Here is a 19,151-nt window from a genome sequence, read left to right as displayed (position 1 = left end):
AATTGGTTTTTAATTTTCCTTGTGTTTTGTTTTCACTTCATTAATGTTTGAAGTGCTGCATAAATACTTTACACATTGCCTCTAATGCTTTGTGTCAAGCTACGAGAGAGTTAAGCACAGGTTAATTTGGGTGTTTGCTTGTTTTTCACCCTGACAGAGATTGTGGTATCTTTTTGAGTAGGGTTTCACCCCCCCCCCACCCCCTCCTTAACCAGTAACCAATTTCCAACAGAGCATAACAAATGTTGTACTTTTTTGAGAAATATGGCAGTTTGAGATACTTCACAAAATGAAGCCCCATGTTGGTATTCTTTTGTTTAAACCCATTTTTTTTTGGCAACAAGTTTTTTGCATTTCCACATATAGAAGTGATAACAGAGGCACACTTATAACAAAGTAGCAAAATATGGTGTCATGGTACAGGGATCATTACAATGCCTCTTGATGTAGGGTAACTCAGACGAAGCCCTTAACAGATCCTCACCCCGGTATTAACTAGAAACCAAGGCATCAGGTTGCTAACAAATGATAGAACATGCACCAGTCTCCTAACTGGTAATGTAGGGGGGTATAGGCCGGGGAGGAGTTCCTCTTTCAGAGAAGAAAGGGGATACTTGCAAATATCGCCCCAAAGTAGGGAATTATCCATAAAATTCCTTGGCGCGCAGGAGGAATACCAAGGTCCCAATGTGGGGGGTCCTATATCAAGCACCGCAGGGCAAGGCTGCCAGCACGGCATGAAATTGTGCCTTTAAGGAAACCCCATGATGGTATACGCTAATAAAACAGATATACATGAATTTCGGATACATTAAAGCCTATCAAAAGTTTACTTTGCCACCAGATCTAAGTAATATATCCATGTCTCACTGCAATATTGCTATTCAACTATATGATTTACACCTTACAATTTCAGAGAAGGAAGATACTTCTAAGATCATATGCAGTGTTTGAAAATGTGAATGTTATCTACATTTTGAAATGCACGCGTGACAAAATGTATGTTGACAAAACATCAATACCAATGATTGTAAGACCGAGTAATTGTAAATTCAATATAGGACATGAAAATTGGAAACCGTTAGTAGCCAAACATTATAAAGAAATGAAGCATGTCACGCAACTTAGATGTCAGATTTACTAAGTGGTAAGCTTGTCAGGCATCTGATTATTATATTGTGAGACCTGGTGGGAAGAGGTATTACAAACTCAACACCCTAAGGATTTAAATGAAATTACATTGCATGCTTCCTTTTTGTAAAATAGGTTGTTAGGTGTAAATTATGAACTTATATTATGACAAAATACCAAAGTCTATATTTTAGATTGATAGCTTATACTTGAGAAATGTAAGTATGAATGAATTGATATGATGAGTTAGATAGCACGTCATGAACAAATAGGCAATATTTTGATGTGTAAGTTTGTTAACATGTTAGTTTCCATAACTTATATCATATTTTTTTCTATTTAAGTTATATCCCACATTGTTAAATTTGTGAAGGTTGAGTTACCGGTCCCTATGAGTATGATTGAAACTGTAATTGAGATAGACAAATGACTACCCATAACTCATGTGTGCGTGATTACTTCAGTATGATGCAACAGAGTATTAAAAGACATACATACACAGAAGCATTGTTAGAATGCCAATTTTTGGTTTAAGAGTCCTTGCTGACTCGTTTTGCCTTGAGACATAGGTTCTGGCTTGCGTCAGGGCAGGAAACCCTATTTCTGAACTAAACATGATACGAACAGCGAAGAGCTTCTGCATCTGGGTAACAGTGACAATGAAGGAAGTTGAATTTCAGACTTATGTTATCGATAACAGTGACCACCATCCCATTGGGCCATTGCGCAACATGGCAACATCAAGTTTTCACCTTGAAAATTGACCCTTTGTGGTGATGTGGTAGCTGTATTTGGACCATACTCCACTGTCAACAAAAGGAAACCTATCAGTAGCAGACATTTCTGAAACCGGACATCTGGAGAAATACAAGGTGGTGCGACTTGCACGGATGGCTCTATGTTTTCTTACCCAGAATGCACAGTAAAGGTTGAATTCTGGCTAGAATCACTCATTTTCCTAAAATATCTGTGAGACAAAGTTATGTAGTCTGTGGTGATTCACAAAATTCCTACCACCTATGATTGAGCAGAGTAGAATTCTGTACGGAGAGCTCATAATCAGGGAATAAGAACATAAAGAGCAATGTCAGTTTGGATTTGTTGTGCCAGTTTTCACTAGGACGTTTTTGTCCAAACTGTATTTGTCAATAAAGTACACATACTGCACACAAACCGCACATCTTTTCACATTTACAGAATGCATTGAGACTTTATAGACTTGCAGAAGTACATATCAATAGCTGAACTTAATAAATGCAGACTGCTGGAGCATTATGAATCTGAGCTGGGTGGTGAGTTAGGAATGTGCTTCACAGCTCACAGTTGTGACACTGTTAGTTGTCTCTAGCAACAGGCCAGTTGTAGACACTTGCAGGACATTGCCGCAAACACCCTCATTTTATCACCAGGACTCAAATTGAATAGCGAAGCCCCTAAGCTGAGTGACGTTAAAAATAAATATACATATACTCTAAATAAATGCTACAGAGGTCTCAACCCATTCCACAAGTCATCATTTGTGAAGCAAAATTATGAAATGTAATCAGTTTATGAATAATACAGATAATGTGGTGATCTGATTTACCTTCTCTCCTAGCTCCACAGGCTCGATGTTGAAAAAGTCACCACACCTTGCAGCGCATGAAGCCAGCAAAGCACAATCTGGTATGAAAGCGACATTTTCATAAAATGTAAATTTCTTAAATATTTATATTTTTTTAATCATACATCAAAGCTCTAAATATATATTGACTACACTTACAAAATTGCACCAAATTAAAGGAATGCTATCCATTCCCTCCCGATTATTGTCTTTGTCTCTGCCTTAGTTCCTGCATGTACGCTAGCCGTGCTTTTAGTATGACCAATATACCAGGCAATGTTCTTGATTCTTCCCATTTATCATCTGCCTCTGTAGAGTCCTGTAATGCAAGGGTCCTGGGAATACTGCTTTGATTAATGACACCACCTTCCAGCCTAAATCCCCGGTAGATCTGAGGTTGGTTTATATCACGTATAATCTATATTGCATGCACCTTGACCTTTGGGAAACTCTGAGTTGCCACCATTGAATGCGCCAAAAAGAATTATTATGTACCTTCAAAGTCACATTTGATTTGACCCAGTTTATCACAGGACCAAGACTCAATAGATTAAAAGATAGCTGCACATGCTGCCAAAAGAATCTTGTCCCTCCAAGATGAAACTCGTATAACACAGATAAACAATTCTTCAGGTCCCATGCTCTCAAAACTTCCATCATCCTATCAATCGCAGAGATGTTAGGCCAAAGGAAAGGAATGCGAACTGAAGGAATCTCCTATGCAGTCCAAAGATAGGTACCGCTTGAGTTGCATCTTTCATATTTTGATGTGTAATTTAGTCTCTCTTCGAGAAGACATCCCTGAGAAGGTGGATTCCTTTAATTTTGATGTGCCTCTTAGCCACGCAGAAGCTGGACTAACTTCGATTTATGACTGGCCACCTGTGTTTTACTTTTTTCATATTGCTGAGAAATCTGATGGGGTGCCTGTAGAGATTTTCTATCACTCCTTTCTGATGTAGTTTCCTAACACGATGTGAGGTTTATTGCACATGTTCTTCAGATAATTATCTTGGTTTTGATGTTGTGGACTAGATAAGAGCCCCATAAAATTCCAACCTGAATCCTCCTGCACTGCTGCATCTGAAGTCAACTTTTACCACTACTGTCAAACTTTCGAACACCTCCCCCAATCAGCAATGCCCCTCAACCTGCCAACTCTTCATGTTTTGCAGGATGTACCTATTCCTCTCAGTAGAGATTCACCAGAAAGCACATAACTGTGTGTTCCAGCCTGTCAAACCTTTGGATCAAATTAGGCTCATATTACCTTTGCTGACTGCTTCTAGTTTCCTTTGCGGACTGGTCATAGTGAATATTTTGCTACATGGTCCTGTTAAATTCAGCAGCTGGTCCTGAAAGCATTTCAGAATCTGTCAATGTGCTTTTAATGGGTCTTTGTTACAACTTTCCCCTTGATAGATGATATATGGCACTGTCCCTGCGAGCTGTTGCATGAAATTCATCACAATAGGCAGATGCACACCAGTCTGCAGATCTAGGATACACTTGGGTCAAAAATAGATCCATCTACCTCGTTCAGCTTTACCTCCAGGCTGGTTGGGACAGTGTCCTCTAATTTTGGTTGCTCACTTCCTCTGTACCTTTTCTTGTTTTTTGATGGAGGGTTCCAATCTAGGATTATTTTCTAGCTGTTCCCTGGTCTCTGGGTCATTATCATTTTCTGCTTCATTGCTGATGGTACCAACAAAGTAATCAAAATCCTAACTTATAAACTCACAACTTATTTTATTCCAGCCTGAGGCTTATGGTCTATAACAGCAACTTCCACCAGTGAGGGTGGAGCAATGGCCATACAGGGCTGTCAGTACCTAGTTTGATAGGTCCCATGGACCTGCACTGAACATTGCAGACCCATTACTGGACTGTGGCATTGATAGTCCTAGAGAAGCCATTTCTTGAATATATCTGAGTTGCTACCAGATTTAACTGCCAGCACTCACAACTTCAATAAGACTGGTCTACTACAAGAGTGATTTATACAAATGTTTCTCTGCTATTTATCTGCTTTAGTAGCCTTAGTATATTCTCTTTCTCAGCTTTACTCACAATATGATAGCAGGCGACCAGTTGTGTCTCATTGGCTATGGATGGACTCCTTATTTCTCGGACACACTACTGTGGTGTCTGAGTATCTTTGTGTTGTGCCACTTCCTCTTCTAGGTGGACCCAATAGACACCCACAATGGTGTCTGACCATCTGAAGATTGCTCTTCATCCATTAATGTGCAAACCACATAGACCCACAACTATGGGTCTCTGGTTAAAGGGCATGCCATCTACACTTCTGCTCAGACCACATAAAACCACATCTGTGTATCCCTGACTTATTCATGGGTTGTACCATTTGTCCTTCTGGCACAACTCTATAAACACACTACAATGGCGTCTGTGGTTAATATTGGGCTGATTATCAAACAAAGGGATCCACCCTTGTAGAAAAAGAATAAAGAATGAAAAATGGAAAAGCGGTGTTCCTCCAGATCTAGTATGTCTCCTAAAGAATCATGGAAAGCACACAGCTTTGTTAAAATACCCCTCACCCACCACAAGGACCCATGGTGGCATGCTTCATCATTGGGGTCTTCCCTTCTCGCTGCGGGGCGGGGCGTGCTGCGACCTACGACTACGACTACGTGGAAGCACTAATTATTTGACAATGCTATGTGTGGTGTAGGAGTGTGAGTGGAAGGGTCAAGGAGTGAATGAAAGTGGTGTATAGTTAAAAAATATCTGGCTCTGTGGAAGAGAAGAATGTAATGTTCCTTTGAGCTGATATTATTAAAATAGGGGATGAGACGGAGGTACTAAGCTTTAATGGGCAGTACTTCCTGAGTCGACATGTTTCGAAGCCCTCTTCTCGCTTCTAATCAGGACCTAATGGAGATCCGTTCTACACTCAAATTTTTAGAAATGAAACAGTAATGTTATAAGATAATCACTATGTAACGTACATGACAGTCCACATTCCATGCATACTATACCCCAATAGGTATTTTTGATGATATGGCTTTTTAATTAGCCCATTTCATGCCTCATGAGCCTCAGAAATGAGAGGGAAGGAGCACCTATTGTCAAACAATCTTCAAGGTTACCTCCTTGCCTAGGTAATGCCTCCTCGCGGCACGTAGTTGTAGGTCGCAGCATGCCCCGCCCCGCAGCGGGACAGGAAGACCATGATGATGAAGCATGCCATCAAGGGTCCTTTTGGTGGGTGGGGGGTATTTTAACAAAGCCATGATTCTTTAGGAGACATACTAGATCTGGAGGAACATAACTTTTCCATTCTTCTTTCTTGCTTCTTTTTCTACAAGGGTGGATCCTTTTGTTTGATAAACTACTATTTAGAGGAGGACGTGTCCACCTCCTCAGCTACCTCTTCACGCCCTTTTTTAGGTCTCGCCTGACCCAGCACATGCGCTGGTCTGGCGAGACTTATTGAGAGGGCTCCAAAAAGTGCTACCAGGCCAGCCTAGAGCTACAGTGCATGTGCGCGGGCGCGCGCGCCGCGCTTTACCGCGATTACTTTCACTTTCGCGGCCGCTTTGATGTTTGATCGTGATCGCGATCACTTTCACTTTCGCGGCCGCTTTGCATATAGGTCTCGCTTTTGGGACCTTATAAGTATTTAGTTATGCAACTGTTGCATGGCTAAACACTTATAAGGTCCCAAAGGCGAGACCTATTGGCTATGCTTGTGTTTTTTTAATATTGGGTTGAGCCATCTCAGCATCTGGGTGGGCTCCATAGAACAACCACTGTGGTGTCTATGACTTGATTAATGAGCTGTCATATGGGCTTGACCATGCACACCCACTACTGGCGTGTCTATGGTTATCTTTAGGTTGTACCATTGCTTCTTGGGGGTGGACTACGTAGACCCACTACTGTAGTGCCTGCAATTCATGGGTTGTGCCACATCTTCTTTTGGGTCACCATGTGGAAACAGTACTATTTTTGCTTTGTTTGAAAAGCTGTGTCATCACTACTTTTTATGGACTCCCTATATCCCCTGTTGCGGTGTCTAATTATCATGGATTGCATAATCTCTGCTTCAGGAAAGACCCCTCAATCCTATTACCTTTGTGTCAGGAGATATCATGGGTTGCACCATCACTGTTTTTATTTGGGTGCCAAAGACCCACTACTGTAGTATCAAGCCATTCATGGGGTGCGCCACTGCTAAGCTTGGACCCTGTTCCTCCCGTCGACAACTAGTTGGCATAAAAAAATGTAAACTGGTTAGTAATTTTGGTAGGTTTATGCAGATGTGACTCTATCCATCACACCTTTTGCTCAATTCCATACATTAGTACAGCTACAGGTTTGCTGCAACAGATAGAGAGCGCACCTCCAAGACTCATGCAAGACACCAAAATTCTTTTTAAAAGGATCATCCTAATCACCACACCACAAACCATGCATTAGAAATGGAGTATCTACCTACTTGACCATCAAAAATCCTTTAGGCCTCTCAGGGTGCATACAGCGCCATACAAATACTAATGCAGTGGAGTGCAATACAGGTGACAGCGCCATGTGCCATGTATGGAATGTGAAGCTTAATTAGTTAAGCCCATGGAAGCCCACATTATGTTATGTGCCACCTAAGTAACCAGCTCCTTTGTGTAACAATCTTGCGTGGTTGAATACATGCTTTGACTCAATGGTGCTGAAATGGCTGCCCTACCCAGTAAAGAGGATGAAGTGGTGCGCAAAAGTGAACTTGCCACTCATATGCAAATACGCATCTCATACTGGTAGGGCGGAACGGGGAGGCGGGTTGTTGTCTCCATTGGGGAGCACCATTCTGTCCTTCCTGGATCCCAGCCCAAAATGAGAGTGTGAGAAGAAGAGATTGCTAACCACTGTGTTTGGATCCTGGGTCCTGCACTTACAATACATGCCTCTGATGTCAGAGACAGAACATGGGAGTTGTTTGGAGATGTAAAAGCAGAATTGTCTGCATCTCACTGAGTGTAATTATCCAGGAATACAAAATGAAAATAGTTGCAGCATCAATATATGGAGCAGAAATGTGAGGGATTTTCTAATACTGTTGACATTCAAAAAGAAGAGAATTGTACATCTCGTCCTAGGAGCACCACAAATCCCATTAAGGGTGGAGTTATGCATGAGCTGCGTTTCAGATATAGTCGCCCTGTGCCCATTTCTGTACAGGGGTAACTTTTATATGAGCCCCCCAGACAGATATTTAGCTCAGGTATTTGCACGATTCCCTAAGAAAGTATCAATGCCTAGCCATGTTTAAAGAACCAATAGTAGATTGGGTGCAGAGAAATTGGGTTAACCCTGGATTCATTAATATGACCACTGCCAAGACCATCAAGGAATGCTACTGGCAAGCTAAGCAAGAGATGCTACTTCACTGTACTAAAGGGGGCTGCCTGTCATCTGGGTATTTACCTGCAATGGGAGAAGTAAGTTTTGAACACTACATAGATGAGTTCCAGCCTGAGATGCAGCATTCTTGCTTCATTAACTTCAGTCTTGGAAATGCTCTAAGTGAACACCTACACAGCAAAATGTTACCCAAAGGAGGGCCAAACTGTGCCTGTGATAATACATTTGATGGAACTATTATGGACTTTAAGATTCTTTGTACAAAAACATGCATGCTGCATAGGAAAAAGTTGCTGCCTTTGTTCAAACTACTGTGGCATTAAAAACCATAAAAATGCCTCTGCACTGTATTCTATGTCGTCTCACCAACTTTACATACTTCAGTGGCATGGCATATTTGTTCAGCACAGTTAAAAACAGGAAATGTGCTCTATTGAGCTTCTCCTGTGCAGTGAATTCTTAAGGTCTGGATTTCTTTTTCTTTGTATAAATTATACATTAATTGATCACATATGGTTTAATTTTTTTACATTTTGTTTTCAAATCTTTTTACAGGTAAAATTATATTCTACAGTACTGCAAGTTAAAGCCCATAATTGACCAATGACTCCCCTCAGAATCCAAACATTGAATGAAAAACCAAAGCGTTTGTATTGAGAATGTAATCTCCACAATACGAGTACAGCGAATATGGGAGAAACAAGAGGAAACAGCACATCAAAAAACATGTCACACTTTATGGAAAGACTGTTATATCTCAAGCCGGGGATGACTGGCTGGAACTTTCAGCCACTTCTCAATGACCTTCAGCATCCTTTTTCAGCATTCCACCCTGTCCCTTCAGCCTGGGAACTCACTCTAATACTCTACAAAAAATCCTTATTGCCTAAGGGTTTTTTGAGGCCGTATGCAAATTTTTGGCAATCACCAGAGAGATGCTTCACGGCACCAGGTCCTTCTTAGCTGCCTCGATTCCTGTTCTCTATTCTGTGTGCTGCTGAAGTCGGTAGCACCAATACTGCCTCTGTAGGATAAACCTTTGTTTTTGTAGGCCGCACAAATAACAGTCTCCCACTGTTTTTGAGTCTACAGCTCCACCAATACAGTTCCAGTTTCTGGTTTCTTTCCTTCAGGATCGAATGTTGGCAGTTGGAGCACCCTTCGGTTTCCATCATTACACTGACCTCAGATTGCAGGACATTCTGTAGGAACTGTCTCAGTCTCTTTGAGATGACCAGTTGCCTACACTGAGAAAAGACCCAGAATCCTCAAACCTATTGCCCTTACTGTATTATCTAGTACCTGCACTTCATGTTCCAGTGGAACATTGGTGGATATGGCACGTCTCTGAAAGAACTCAAAACCTTCTGGTTCACCTGTCTATTCATGCACTTGAGCCTCTGTTTCTGGTATTTCCTGTTCTAATCCACCCATCTTAGCTTCATATTGAAGACTTTCACCGTAAAGGTTCCTCAATGACAGTGCCATTACAGTCAGTATTGCCAATTGTTACACCCATATCTTTGAGCAGACTAAGGATCAGTGCCTCAACTTGGATCAGACTGGCATAGTGAGGGTCCATTAATTCATCTTCACATGGAAATAAAGCTGTTTATGAAGGTCACAAAAATCATTTGCCTTATTTGCATTCTCATCTTTTGGCACTTTAGTCAGAATTGTGCTCAGGGGATTTTCCATCAGTCAAGACTAAGCAGACTTACCTCGTAGCACAACACAAGGAAAATCCTGCACACGCTGATGCAAAAATTGCTGTCGTGCTTCTCCTTAAGCTCATTACATTTCCACTGAAAACCTGGAGCCAAGAGCTTCCCAGGACTGTCTCAGAGTAGTATGGCAGTCTCCGCCCTTTAGTGTCTGTGTCTGTTTACAGGCACATTTGTTTTTTTGCTCCTCAATGCGCTGCAGCTGTGCCGGCTCGAGGTGTTATCCTCTTTGCATTCAATAGCAGAGTATGGGATTGGCAGCACCCCTTCAAAATTTGGGGCCTGCCCATTCAACACACCTCAGGTTTCACCAGCTCTCAGCAGACCTGATAGGACCCATCTTAATTTGAGGCCTCCATCTCAGGTGATGCAGTGGGAGCAAGGATGGAGTTCCCAGGAAAGACGACTGTCTGGGAGCCCAGCAAGCTCCATGCCTGCATTTTAAAAACATGAAATATATGTCTACATGCATTATGTGACATTTAGCTGCAAAAGTAAAGGTGTTTATGGAGACAGTGTGTCAGTTGAAAATGATATTAGTCACCTAGACAGAGTAAGTTTTAAAGATTAAGTTTGTTAAAGGTAGGTTAAAACACAAGTATATAATGCAATACAATGTCAAGTAAACATAGATTAGAAATTATGAAACTGAATAAAAAAAATTTAAGAGGTAGACAGGTATACATGGCTGAAGATATGAAGAGTGTTGGACTTGGCCCTTTTTGCAGGGTCATCCCTGAACATTTTGCCTTCCTTCTGTATTTTCTCTGACCTGTTTTTGTTGGTTTTATGACTCTGGGCACTTTACCACTGCTGATCAGTGCTAAAGTGCATATGCTCTCCCTATTGTAAAGTATTGTATTGGATTAGTTACTCCATGATTGGTTCATTTCATTTACCTGTTAGACCCTAGTACAGTGCGCCATGTGTGTCCAGGGCTTGTAAATCAAATGCTGCTGGTGGACTTGCAGCACTGGTTGTGCCACCTACAGAAGCAGCCTGTAAAGTGTGTCTCAGGCCTGCCATTGCAGAGCCTGTGTGCAGTCTAGTACTGCCATGCTGACTTGGTAAAGTGCACCCACTTGCCAGTCCCTAAACCTTCACTTTTCTTCATATCAGACACCCCAGAAGGTAGGCCCAAGGGCAGGGTGCATTATAAGTATACAGTAGGACATGCCCATGTGTGCGTGGCTTGTCCTAATAGTGAATTACAGCCATTTTCGTTTTTCACTATTGCAAGGCTACTAGTCCCCATAGGCCGGAATGGACAGTTTGATTATAACACCTTATAATCCTAACTGACCCAGGGAACATGGTAGAAATTCGAGTTTAGTATGCCTGAACTCAGAATGATAAAATACATCTTTTAGGAAAGTTGGTTTTAATATTCTGTGTTTGAATATACCACTTTTAGAAAGTAGGTATTTTCTTACCTAACCATCCAGCCTGCCTCTTCTAGCTTGTGTATTGTGTGTCTGGTTTTGTGAGTGACAGAGGCTGGGGGATTCCAGGAGACAGGGTGAGTCAGCACAGGGCTGAATAGACCTATCTGCATGTAGAGTGGTGGCAGGAGCAGCAGCTGGGTCTGAATAGGGCTGTGCCTGCCTTTCACAATGCTGGCTCCACCCCCTGTGGTGCGTCTGATGGCCCTGGCCCACACTGACGAAGGAAGAAGTTGAGCACTGGCAGAATGCGCCCAGAACTGGTTTGGACTAGGTACAGGACCCTCTGCCTTCAGAGGACAAAGGATTTGCTAGTATAAATATTGGGAACCAGACCCCAGGACTTTAGATCACTTCTGGAACAACAAGACGAGCCTCTGCCAAGGAGAAGAACCAAGGAAGCTGTAGGAGTTGGACTGCCCCCCTGCCAGTGTGCTGTGTTGCTGGGTTGGCCTACAGTGGTGTCTTCAGTGCCAAGGAGAGGAGAAGAAACTTTCAAAGAATTTTCATCATCTTGCAGAATATTACTCCAAAGGCTTGAACTTGTGCTTGCCTCCTGCTGAAGTCTCAGGGACAAAATACTTCACCACCGGTTCCCCTCTGAATTTCCTTGCAGGGAATTCTGTCTGCAGAATCCTGCGTGTCGCTGAGAGCTGGAAGCGAGTCTGAATGAGAAGAAGCGTGTCGCAGTTGTCGTCGCATTGCCGGAGAAGCGTGTCGTCGCTGCAGAGGTTGCCGCCGCATCACCAGAGAAGCGTGCCTTTGTCAAAGCTGTTACCCGACGCATCACCAGAGAAGCGTGTCGCCGCCACAGAAGTCGCTGTCGCATCACCGGAGAAGCGTGTCGCACGGCCTGTCGCGGCTCCAAAGTTACAGAGTTCGCCGCACGGCCTTTGGGTGTGTATGCATCGTCTTCACGTCGTTGCATCAAGAGCGCCATCTTATCGCATCGCACCAGATTGTCACCTCACATCGAAGCTCCATCTTGTCGCATCGCACCGGAACGCAGTACGAGAATCAACGCATCACCTCCTCTCTGGTAAGAACCAAGACGCATCCCCTGCTCTGCGCCAGCATTGAGGCGCGACGCATCGTCTCCCCCGAAGCAAGGAACCGACGCATCTCCATCCCTGTGAACCTTTTGTTTGTTTCGCATTACGCATCCTGGTACTTTTGTGAGAAACGTGTCGCATTTATCACCAACTTGAACTATGTTACTTCTACCATCTTTAAGTCTATTTTGAGTACAGTATAGTGGATTTTCTATCGTTTTTGGTCTTGTGTTAAGTGTATATAAAGAATATTTATTTTTTATAAAACCTGTGTGGTGTCCATCTGTAGTAATTTCACTGTATTACTGTATGTGTTCACAGATGCTTAACACACTGCCTCTGAGATAAGCCTGTCTGCTCGTGCCAAGCTACCAAGGGGGTGAACACTGAGCAGGGGTAATCCATTAGTGTAATCCCCTTTCCCTGACTTAAAAGCAAGGGTCCCTATTTGGTCAAAGGTACCTACCTTTGCCAACTAGAGACCTCCAGTTCTAACAAAGAGGCTGGTGTATTCATAGAAGAATTTAATACAATATTTATAAAAAAATAATAATGATGAGCATATTAAGACAATTTTATTATCAATAAGGTGAAAGTCAGGGAGGTTGAATAAGTTCTTGTTGAGCAGGTGTACATAAAAAAGATTGCTTTGTATTGTCATTTAAAACTTTGTAACAGGAGACGTCAAGATTAAACGTTTCCCAGTAAGTGATGCAGGGTGTACGTATGCTGAGTCCAATCTATAGTTGTGGCAAACTGCATACCATGATGCTTGGAAAGATAATTTGGTTAGGTCTTTCCAATTTTTGGTGATTTGCTGAAATGCAACTGCTAACAGTAAGTCCAATATTCGTATATTGAATAAGTGGACGGTCCAATCATTAGATAAACTGCCTAAGAAGATGTTAATAATCGAAAAAGGTACTGTGGAGTAAAAAATTGATTTTGGCCAATCTTGTTTCCAGAAATCAAGAACAATGCTACAATGAAAAGTGTTTTAAATCAGCATGTTCTGATGTACATATCCAGCATGGGTGTATCTTATGCAAGGCCATAGGAGAAAGGAGCAGTCTATTATATATAAACAAAAAAATTTTGTGTGGTGTTTGCTGCTCTAGCACACTTCCTAATTTTGATCTAAATGTTTCCCCAGAAGGGAATAGACCACTCCTTTCCTAAGTCATGTTCCCAAGATATTTCTGCACTTGAGTTATCTCTACCAGTAATGGAGGAATGTAGATAAGAGAAAATTGTTGTTGCCTTGGGATTTGTGAGCAGAAGGGTGCACAGTCGATTAGTAGAGGTTGAAACAGAGAGAGGAGGAGACTGAAATTTAGCATAAGCAGTGTAAAGACCATGTTGTAAGAGTTGAAATTCATGATGAAAAGAAAAGGGAAGGTCAAAGAGAAGACAAGCTTGTGAAAACGGTATGGGAGTGCTATGATCAAAATGCTAATTGACCCAAATTAAGCATTTTTTTCTCCAGGATTTCCAGTAGACGGGTTTGTTATTTATTAATATGGATCTAGTGTGCCAAATGGTGGAATTAAGAAAGATTCTGAGATCTGTGGGAGCTTAGGATAATACAAGTTCTAATAACTTACGCACGTATTTAAGAATAGTAGTGGAAAGAGTTTGTGGGTTCTGAGTAAAAGACAAGTATTCTTGAAAAGAGAAAGGGAAAAGAAAGTATTTTTCAATGTCAACCCATAGTGGACATTCCATTGGAGAATCTGAAATCCAATAGGAAGATTGACTTAGTAAAAAAGCCTTTTAATATTTATAAAAATCTGGGAAATTTCCACCACCTTCAGATTTTATGCGCATTCGTTTTAACAGTGACATACAAGGTTTTTCAATACTCCTAAGAAACGAGAAAAGCACTGAATTCATCTTTTTAAATGATTTAAGGGCTATAGATAATGGTATATTAGAGATTATATATAATATGATGGGAACTAGAAACATTTTAATAGTGGCACAGCAGCCCATCCCAAGAGAGAGGAGGAAATTGAAATTTAGCATAAGCAGTGTAAAGAGCATGTTGTAAGAGTTGAAAAGAAAAGGGAAGGTCAAAGAGAAGATTTCCAGTAGACGGGTTTGTTATTAATAAATATGGATCTAGAGTGCCAAATGGTGGAATTAAGAAAGATTCTGAGATCCGTGGGAGCTTAGGATAATACAAGTTCTAATAAGTTACACAAGTATTTAAGAATAGTAGTGGAAAGAGTTTGTGGGTTCTGAGTAAAAGACAAGTATTCTTGAAAAGAAAAAGGGGAAAGACAGTATTTTTCAATGTCAACCCATAGTGGACATTCCATTGGAGAATCTGAAATCCAATAGGAAGATTGACTTGGTAAAAAAGCCTTGTAATATTTATAAAAATCAGGGAAATTTCCACCACCTTCAGATTTTGGGCGCATTCGTTCTAAAGTGACATACAAGGTTTTTCAATACTCCTAAGAAACGAGAAAAGCACTGAGTTCATCTTTTTAAATGATTTAAGGACTATAGATAATGGTATATTAGAGATTATATATAATATGATGGAAACTAGAAACATTTTAATAGTGTCACGGCAGCCCATTCCAAGAGAGTTATAAGGGGTGCCATCTACTAGTCAATGTAGCTAACTTATGAATACATTATATGTTCAAGGAGATTGAAGTTTTTATTGATTGAGTGAACCATAAACCAAAGTATTTTATATATTGAGGACTCCACATAAAGTTGGATGCAAAACAAAAATCATTTTTAGAGCTATATTTAGTCTAGGGAAATATTTCATATTTATCATTGTTCAGCTTATAACCAGATACCAACATGTATGAGGCAACTTTGCATAAAAAAGTTGGGATTGAGCATTGAGGCTGCGAAAGAAATAAAACATCATCAGCATATGCTGCTAGTTTAATCTGATGACTGTTAAAAGTAAATCCATGAATGTCTTGATTTTTACGTATTTTAGATCATAAATGTTCTAATGGCGAATTAAAAGGAAAGGTGAAAGAGGACATCCCTGGCAAACACCTCTGCCTAAAGTGAAATATGAAGAGGTGAGGCCATTTGCAAAAATGGCTGCTCGAGGGTATATAGAAGAATATAAAGAAGGGAAATTAGAGATATAATTTTGTATCCAAATTCAAACCATTTGAGTGTTTGGAAAATAAAAGGCCAGTAAATTCGATCAAACGCTTTCTCTGCATCTAGGGCAATTGCTGCAAGTGGTTCAGACAAATGGGCAGATTTTGTTAGGATGTCAAAAATATAGGTGGGTGTTATCTGAAATGCATCATCCTTTAACAACGCCTGATTGTTCTGTCCAAATATTTTAGGGATATAGGATTCTAATCGTAAAACTAGAGCTTTGGAAAAAATCTTATAATCAACATTATCTGATGTTGTGTTAGTAGCTGAAAATGAGACAGTAGAATTCTATACTGATGAAGTAATACATCTGAATGGGAGAACAAGGTCCATGTTTAATGACTGGTGTGTTTAATTATTAGAGTAGTAGTTGAACATGCCATACTTGGCTTGACCTGATCTGAATTTTCGTAAGTGTCTATACAGATTGCTCTTCACTGCCTTTTATGAGATTAATTGTAGATCAACTTAAGTGTAATTGTATTTTTTGTATTTTTAATTGGCAGGGTACTTATATGCATATACTGATGTCTAATGGAATCTTCTGTGAGCATATCTCAATTTTGTCCATTTGAGATTGTATGGTATTTAGTCTTGAATAATAAAACATAATTTCAAATGAATGATTCCAAAACGTTCTCATTTATTTTAGTGGGTATTTGCTATACCTTTAGCTATGATAAACAACCAATGGTGAAATAAACTGTTAGATTAGAATAAACATTTATAAGTAGAAAAACCTTGACATTGATGAAAGTCCCTTGACAGCACTATTGTTTTAGATGATCTCAACAGACTTTTGGAAAATCCAATTCTTTTTCTTTTTAATGGAAATAGTTTATTTAAATATTTCTTCTGTTTTCTACTTAGATTTTGCTGCATCTTTGCTATCTGACGGGAAGGGAGCAGCGTTCTCTGTTCAGCCTGCGGCGGGGATGCTCGGCCCTCTCCAGCAGCTTATCATTGAAATAACCGCTTATAACAGCATGTGGGGAGATTACCAAGACGAGGTCATCTGTAAGGTACTTTTGGCATTCTGTCTACTTGTACCATAAGTGCATATACTGAGCACATATTAACATCATCAAGAAGATTAATACATGAGGAAAAAAACACATTGAATATCACATTCTATATTTAATGTGAACAAATTGAAAACAAAATTAGAGTTTTCAAACTATTTATTCAGAAATTACAGGCCTCAGTGATCCTCCTGAAGAAATTCTCTGTAGCAGGGTTGAAACTGCAACTGTTTGTTCTCAAGCACTAGCTTTTGAATAGATTTGCATGCTTTCAAGACTATTTCCTCAGAATCTGCATAAATAATGTTCCTTATGTTTAATGATAACAAGTAGTATAGCTACCCACACTCAGCATATAATGTACAGCCTGTCGACTTGTTTTAGGACTGTTGAAGTTCTGCCAATCATAGAAGGGTCTCCAGGTTTTTCCATCGTAGGCTAAAAAGCATTCACCAGTTTGAACCGCTGCTCGCTCGAATCACTGCTACAATTTCTTTATATGAAATAAATGTTCAATTGAATTAAACTTTATTCGGTTAATAAAATCATAACCATAAAAGTATATAAAACAGACAAAGCTGCTGAATACATAAAAAATCGTTTCAAAATTCATGGCAAATACATCGCGGATAAAAGAAGAAAGATAAAAAGTTGAGAAAATTGTATTCATGCATATTCAGGTCAATGATTTCCTCAATTTAAGAGTGGCTGCTAAAAAAACTTGCCACGCTGAAACAAACATAAATATATGGTAATAATTGCTACTACATCGAGGCAGGGTGCACATGTGTAAAACTCATCCTTCTTACTAAGGGGAACCAAACAATCCTGTCTGGGTTTTTTTAAATCTACAAAACAGGATAAAGTGTATAGTATCTTGAGGGGAAGAACTATCACATTCACAAGAGCCAGGTTGTCTATTTGGGTCAGAAAGACTGATGCCATAGAAAATGATCGAACATGTTAAGTCTAAAATGGGTCAATAAGAACCAATGATGTTAGAGACCACGCAGCCCAGCCAAGTCGAGAAGGCTGCATTTAATCTATGCTCTTAAGCACGGCGTTTTCACTGCCAGTTTTAAGTATTTTTATGCGTTTTAAAAAAAGGTTACTCTATCACTTTGTCACCTACTGCCTATTTGCACTTACTTGCTTATTTGCACATCCAGACTCTCCCGTAAGCTGGTCGTAGCTCTGCCCCAGCCACCCCGGTCCGTCACGGCAAGTGCCGATTGAACGGAGGGTGCAGAGGGGGACAGAGTGACTTACTTCCGGGCTGGGGGCATTTCCGGCGCGCAGAGCAGTCTAGTCGTTCGCCGCTGCTTACACATTTAATCCAATGTCAGGACGGGTGCGTGGCGGGCGCGCGCAGCGGGCGCACCGGAGGCGCGCCAAAGACAAGCCCGACTGTGCCCGGACCGGGCCCAGGGCCATACCCCCTACACGAATTGAGACAGGCCCAGAGAGGATAAGCTACTGCAGACATGAGCTGCTTGCTCTCAGGCCCATATCCTCCTGTCCCACGTTGATGATGCAGAACGAAGTTAAACTTTGCCCAGCATGCCAGCTATCCTTCAGTTTCACACAGAGCAGAAGGATGAATGCTGTTCAGACCCACCAGGACAGGTCAAATAACAAGACTATCAAGGCTGGGTTAATTAACTCTCGGTCACTAGTCAAAACACAACTCAGAAATGGCAGAACTAATAGAAACCCAAGACCTCGACCTCATTTTCATTACCGAGACTTGGGCTGACGACGCCTCCTCTATTGATCTTGCATTAGCAATTCTGGAAGGATACTCAATAATCAGGGCGGACAGAAATGGGAAACGTGGGGGGGGGGCCTTGCTATCATTTACAGAAATGAACTGAGGGCTAAGGGCTCAGAACAGGGCAGTAACCCAGATTATGAGACCCTACTCTTCCAGATAAACATTACCAACAACTATACGTTTAAAGGCCTCCTGATTTACAGACCGCCTAGGGCTAAAACACCACTGTTACAATTACTGAGCCCTTTTCTGGAATCTAGCGTGAAGACCTCAGATTTTACTGTTCTGGGCAATTTCAACTTGCACCTAGAAAAGTGCTCTGATACAAACACAGTGACATTGATAGATGCATTGTCCAATCTAGCCATGGAACAGATTGTCAAGCATAACACGCACGAGGCAGGGCACACGCTCAATGGGATCTTTACTTCCAACAATGACCTTAAGATAATTGAAATCCTACCGGTGCCCCGGTCAGACCACAAGGCAATAACATTTGCTATAAATGTGGAAAAGGAGTCAGCTATAACTGCACCGCCTCCTAGGCGCGCCACGTACTTCAACTGGTCAAAGACTGACTCCCACATATTAAAAGAGCATCTCGCACTGTCAATTCCTGAATTAGAGCACAACAGTAATGTAGCCACAAATCAAATTTCGAGCTGGATAAATTCAGCCATTAAAGTAGCAGTCCCTCAAAAAAAAGATACCTCTAGGAGAAAAACCCCTTCCCAACCATGGTATACGGACTCACTAAAGGCGCAAAAGCAAAACTGCAGAAAGCTAGAAAAGAGATTGAGGATCAACTATGATCATCGGTTGAAAGACGATTATAAAACCTCCCTGGTCATTTACAAAAAATTAATACTAG

At 41.0% G+C, this 19,151-nt stretch overlaps 1 protein-coding gene across 1 annotated transcript in view; it reads left to right on the top strand.

Annotated features, from left to right (window-relative positions):
* Positions 1 to 19,151, top strand: part of DLEC1 (DLEC1 cilia and flagella associated protein) — a 576,582-nt gene that overhangs the window by 435,748 nt on the left and 121,683 nt on the right. The window contains exons 26-27 of the mRNA XM_085628869.1: positions 2,729 to 2,796; positions 16,355 to 16,506. Of these exons, the coding sequence (XP_085484995.1) occupies positions 2,729 to 2,796; positions 16,355 to 16,506 (220 nt within the window). The remainder of the gene's footprint in view (positions 1 to 2,728; positions 2,797 to 16,354; positions 16,507 to 19,151) is intronic.

This window comes from Triturus cristatus, chromosome 10 (genome assembly GCF_964204655.1).
Source record: "Triturus cristatus chromosome 10, aTriCri1.1, whole genome shotgun sequence".
NCBI classification, from domain to species: Eukaryota; Metazoa; Chordata; class Amphibia; order Caudata; family Salamandridae; genus Triturus; species Triturus cristatus.
This window is presented reverse-complemented; position numbering and strand designations above follow the sequence as displayed.